Source organism: Pomacea canaliculata, linkage group LG4 (assembly GCF_003073045.1).
Source record: "Pomacea canaliculata isolate SZHN2017 linkage group LG4, ASM307304v1, whole genome shotgun sequence".
Classification (NCBI taxonomy): domain Eukaryota; kingdom Metazoa; phylum Mollusca; class Gastropoda; order Architaenioglossa; family Ampullariidae; genus Pomacea; species Pomacea canaliculata.
In genome coordinates, this window is record NC_037593.1 from 24,296,695 (window position 1) to 24,300,456 (window position 3,762).

At 42.6% G+C, this 3,762-nt stretch overlaps 1 protein-coding gene across 1 annotated transcript; it reads left to right on the top strand.

Annotated features, from left to right (window-relative positions):
• The first annotated feature begins 371 nt into the window (after positions 1–371).
• On the top strand, positions 372–2,242 carry LOC112562466. The gene is given in 2 exon segments (XM_025235747.1): positions 372–1,281; positions 1,283–2,242. Coding segments are annotated over 2 exon segments (1,125 nt in total). The 3' UTR covers positions 1,498–2,242.
• Positions 2,243–3,762: the final 1,520 nt, after the last annotated feature.

Consider the following 3,762-nt stretch of genomic DNA (forward strand, 5'->3'; position numbering starts at 1 on the left):
TTTTTTTTTCTTTTTAGTAAGCGCTTTGAGCCTTCCTCTAACGGTGGGGAAAAAGCGCTAAACAAATAATAATAATAATAATAATAATTGTATCTGAATAATTGCCCTTTGGGAATGAGACAAACTGAACTATATCGTAACGTATTTCTACTGCATTTTTTTTGTATTGCACTTATTTGTACAAAAAAACACTTGTATTCGTGCATGCAAACGTGTACCTTTGCACCATATATGTAACTTTGAACCATATTTGTATACACATTTAAAGATAAGTATACGATATTAAACACGTACATGCAGATGTGCCTATCAGAGTGACAGTTTCATCATATCGTGTGCACACAGTATCAAGGGAGAGTAGCCAGTGACTTATGGACTTGCGTTATATTCACAGGTTGTGTCCCCTCAAGCGTTCGATCCCTTTTGTCAGCGAGGCTTGCACCGTCAACCTGTGTCAGTGCGCAGTCATGACTCACACCACCATCACCAACCCTCCCACAGTCCTCGACGACGACCTGCAGCGAATCGTCCACGAGATTCTCAGGTCCGCCTCGGACAGTGACGACTTCGACGACGATGATGACAGCAGCGACCTGCCAACGAATCAGGGGAAGCTATCGACGGGGTTACGCAAAAAGCTGCTGCAGTCGCTGAGCACCGCGCTGCAGACGGAGCGAAACCACTGGAAGGACAAGCTGCATGCAACTCTGCAGGAGATGGACCGTCAGCGCCGCGACTACGTCACACTGCAGGCCGCCCTGCACGACCTAGCAACCGCCTGCGGCATCCGTACCACGCACACTCCGGAAGTCGACGACACCACCAGCAGCTGCTCAACGACAGACCTCCTCACCGAGCTACACGACTACGTGCAGAGGATGCAGATGGTGGAGGAGAAAGCTACGAAGAACGACTTCCTGAAGAGCAGACTTCAGATCCTTCAAGGCAGCCTTGCTCAGATGGAGAGCGACAAGTCCGAGCATCAGTCGCAGTTGAAGAAGAAGACGAAGGAGATACTGTGGCTACAGAAGGAGCTGAACTCCATCAAGCAACAGCTACAGAAGCTCCGACAGGTCGTCCTCAGCTACAACGAGTCTCATTCCACCAAATTTCACCTGTACGATGTCAACGCTCCCACCGACAAAGAGTTATCTCGCAGGGCTCTCACCCGAGAGACGACGTACACGGAAGGAGACCAGCCTCTGGATTACGTCCCTTTCGGGGGCGATGTCGCCGTCAGGAAACCTCGGGGTCAACATAACAAGTTCTTTCCTGCGAAAAACCATAGGAAATAAAGGCATAAGCCAGTGCCTGAGATGCCAGCAGCTGTTCAAACCTAACGAGAACAACCACCTGGCTTGTCGCTATCACAAGAAAGGGAGAGAAATCAAAGAGCAGTACGACCTCACAGGCCGCCTGTGTAAGGTTTTCTATAAGTGGGCCTGTTGTAAGCAAGGCTTGAATATACAGGGATGTTCTTACGGCTATCATGTCTGACATGGGGATTACAAGGCTCCAGTTAGTCAGATATTTGCATCAGTGCACGGACATGGCTTATAATAATATATTGTGTCAGTAAATGAACTTGGCTCATTATATACAGAGAGAGAGAGAGAGGGGAGGACCAAATGTTTTATTTACTTTGTATTTTCGACAAACACTTTTACGTTAAATAATGTAGTTCAAGTGTTTTATAGTGCTATAGTGCTCACCAAATGCAACTGAACTTTGTCACGGTTGCATGCAAATGTTTGGTTGACTAGCGCTTATAAACATTTTGTGGGAGAGACCTCTCGAGAGTAGTAAACTCTACCAACGATCGACCTTCTTGCAGCTGTGGTTGAGTAACTGAATGTGGCCATTGTTCATAATGACACAATGGGTTAAATTAACTGAAATATTTTCACTGCTGAGACTCGTTTAAAGAAAAGAATCTCATAGAATCTCCAAGAAGGGGATGGCTCATGATGAATAATTAGGAATAAGCTGCAGATTTTTAGGATAGTTTCTTAAATGCCACTTTTTGGGTTGCTAAGAAAAACTTATTCATAGCAACTATAGTACGTTTAGAAACATACTTCGCCCAACATTGTAAAACAGGAAACGCAAGTTCATTGGCCTGGTATTGCTACAATTAAAAGTTTGAAGAAGGATCATTGATTTTCGTCTGAATAATATGTATGATGAGAACACTAGAACTATTTCTCAATATACCATGAAAAATGTCTCCATGTTCAAAGTAACAAAGAGGAAACTATTTGATTAAAAGTGTTTTAAAAGTATAATTAGGTAACGAAACTGGTAACGACGATTTTGTTTATTTTTGTTTTGGTGGCTGGATGTGTGGTGAGGAGTGAGTTGTATGGAGGTTTCTGGTCAACACCCATACCCTTCCCGCTGTTAACAAATTTTAAAAGAGTATTAAGTTAGCGTATGTTCACATAAAACAATGTACATTAATGTAGTAACACAAGGAAAATTTAGACATCAGTCAGAATATAAGAACTGTGAAACAGCCGAATCATGTGGTCAGTATAGTACGCTCCCTCTGTGAACTTAGCTGCCTTCAGGATGGTAGATGAAGGAATATAAAGTGGAAAGATGAGCAGCAACTCTAGTAATCAGCTTAGCAATAGACCCTCCCCCACCCCTCACAGTCTTTTCATAATGGCTTTGGTTTGGGGAAAATGAACGTGGAAATGTGAAAGTACAGGAGCACATTCTCGATAATAAGCATTTAACATGATGTTAGTTTCAGTCAACTTTCTTTGAAATAATCTTTAACAAATGTAAGAAAAGTGTAAGTGTTAGAAAAATTATTATCGAAAAAACCCCAATTTTATCTACAAATATATAAAAGTCAAAGTAATCGACAAATCTAAGTTAAGAGTGTTTTTGTCATCATTTATTTTCATTAACTGCGGACAGAGAATTAACTGTTTATTTATGTACTATAATCTGTGGTTCTGAACAGGGTATCATTTGTCTCAGCCAGAATCCACCATCCTTATGGCCACTGTCAGATCGGTGTTGTGGATATGTATGTGGTCAGCACAAACTTTTATGATTCTGTAAGTCTGTGGGGTCAGTGTCGCTCTTTTTGTTTTTTTTAAAGCGGAGAACAGGCAAGGGGAGCAACTCACGCGGGCGATAGATTTGTTACCTGCATTTGTCTTCTCTTCATACAAACGAATGGAAGTCGTCTGCTCCCTGATGTCTGTGAAAGCTTGAGACTGACTGCCAGAGCATGATGGATGACAAACTGAGAAGAATAATTAGACAACATCGTTCACTGGTTCAGGACATTGTCATCAATGAGACGTTTCTCGCTCGGCTTCAAGACGAAGAGATCTTTCCGTCCGACCAGTTGGAAAGTATCAGGGTTGGTTGTGCTTCTATGTGTGTGTTTAGGAGAGAAGAAGGGAGAGAGAATTCAATATTTATCTGCGTGGTATGAAGCACACAACGACAGCGCTACCCGGATGATGACAAGTGCACTAAGTACATGGCTGCGAATACCAACCGCAAAGTTTTTCCCGGGGATCTCTGTGAATGTCAGGGTTAGTAAGCAGTCTAGACTCTCCCCATGAACGGTGAAAGCTGTCGTGTAAGATTAAAGAGAAGCCATGGGACAACGTGCCTAGTCTAGTAAATAATGTAGACATCTGACCTCGTAAATATGGCTTGACAACAGACGAGAAGCTCATGTTTTTAGTTGCCTTTCCTTTGTTTTAAATTTTAATATAAGTGGGTGTTACTCTC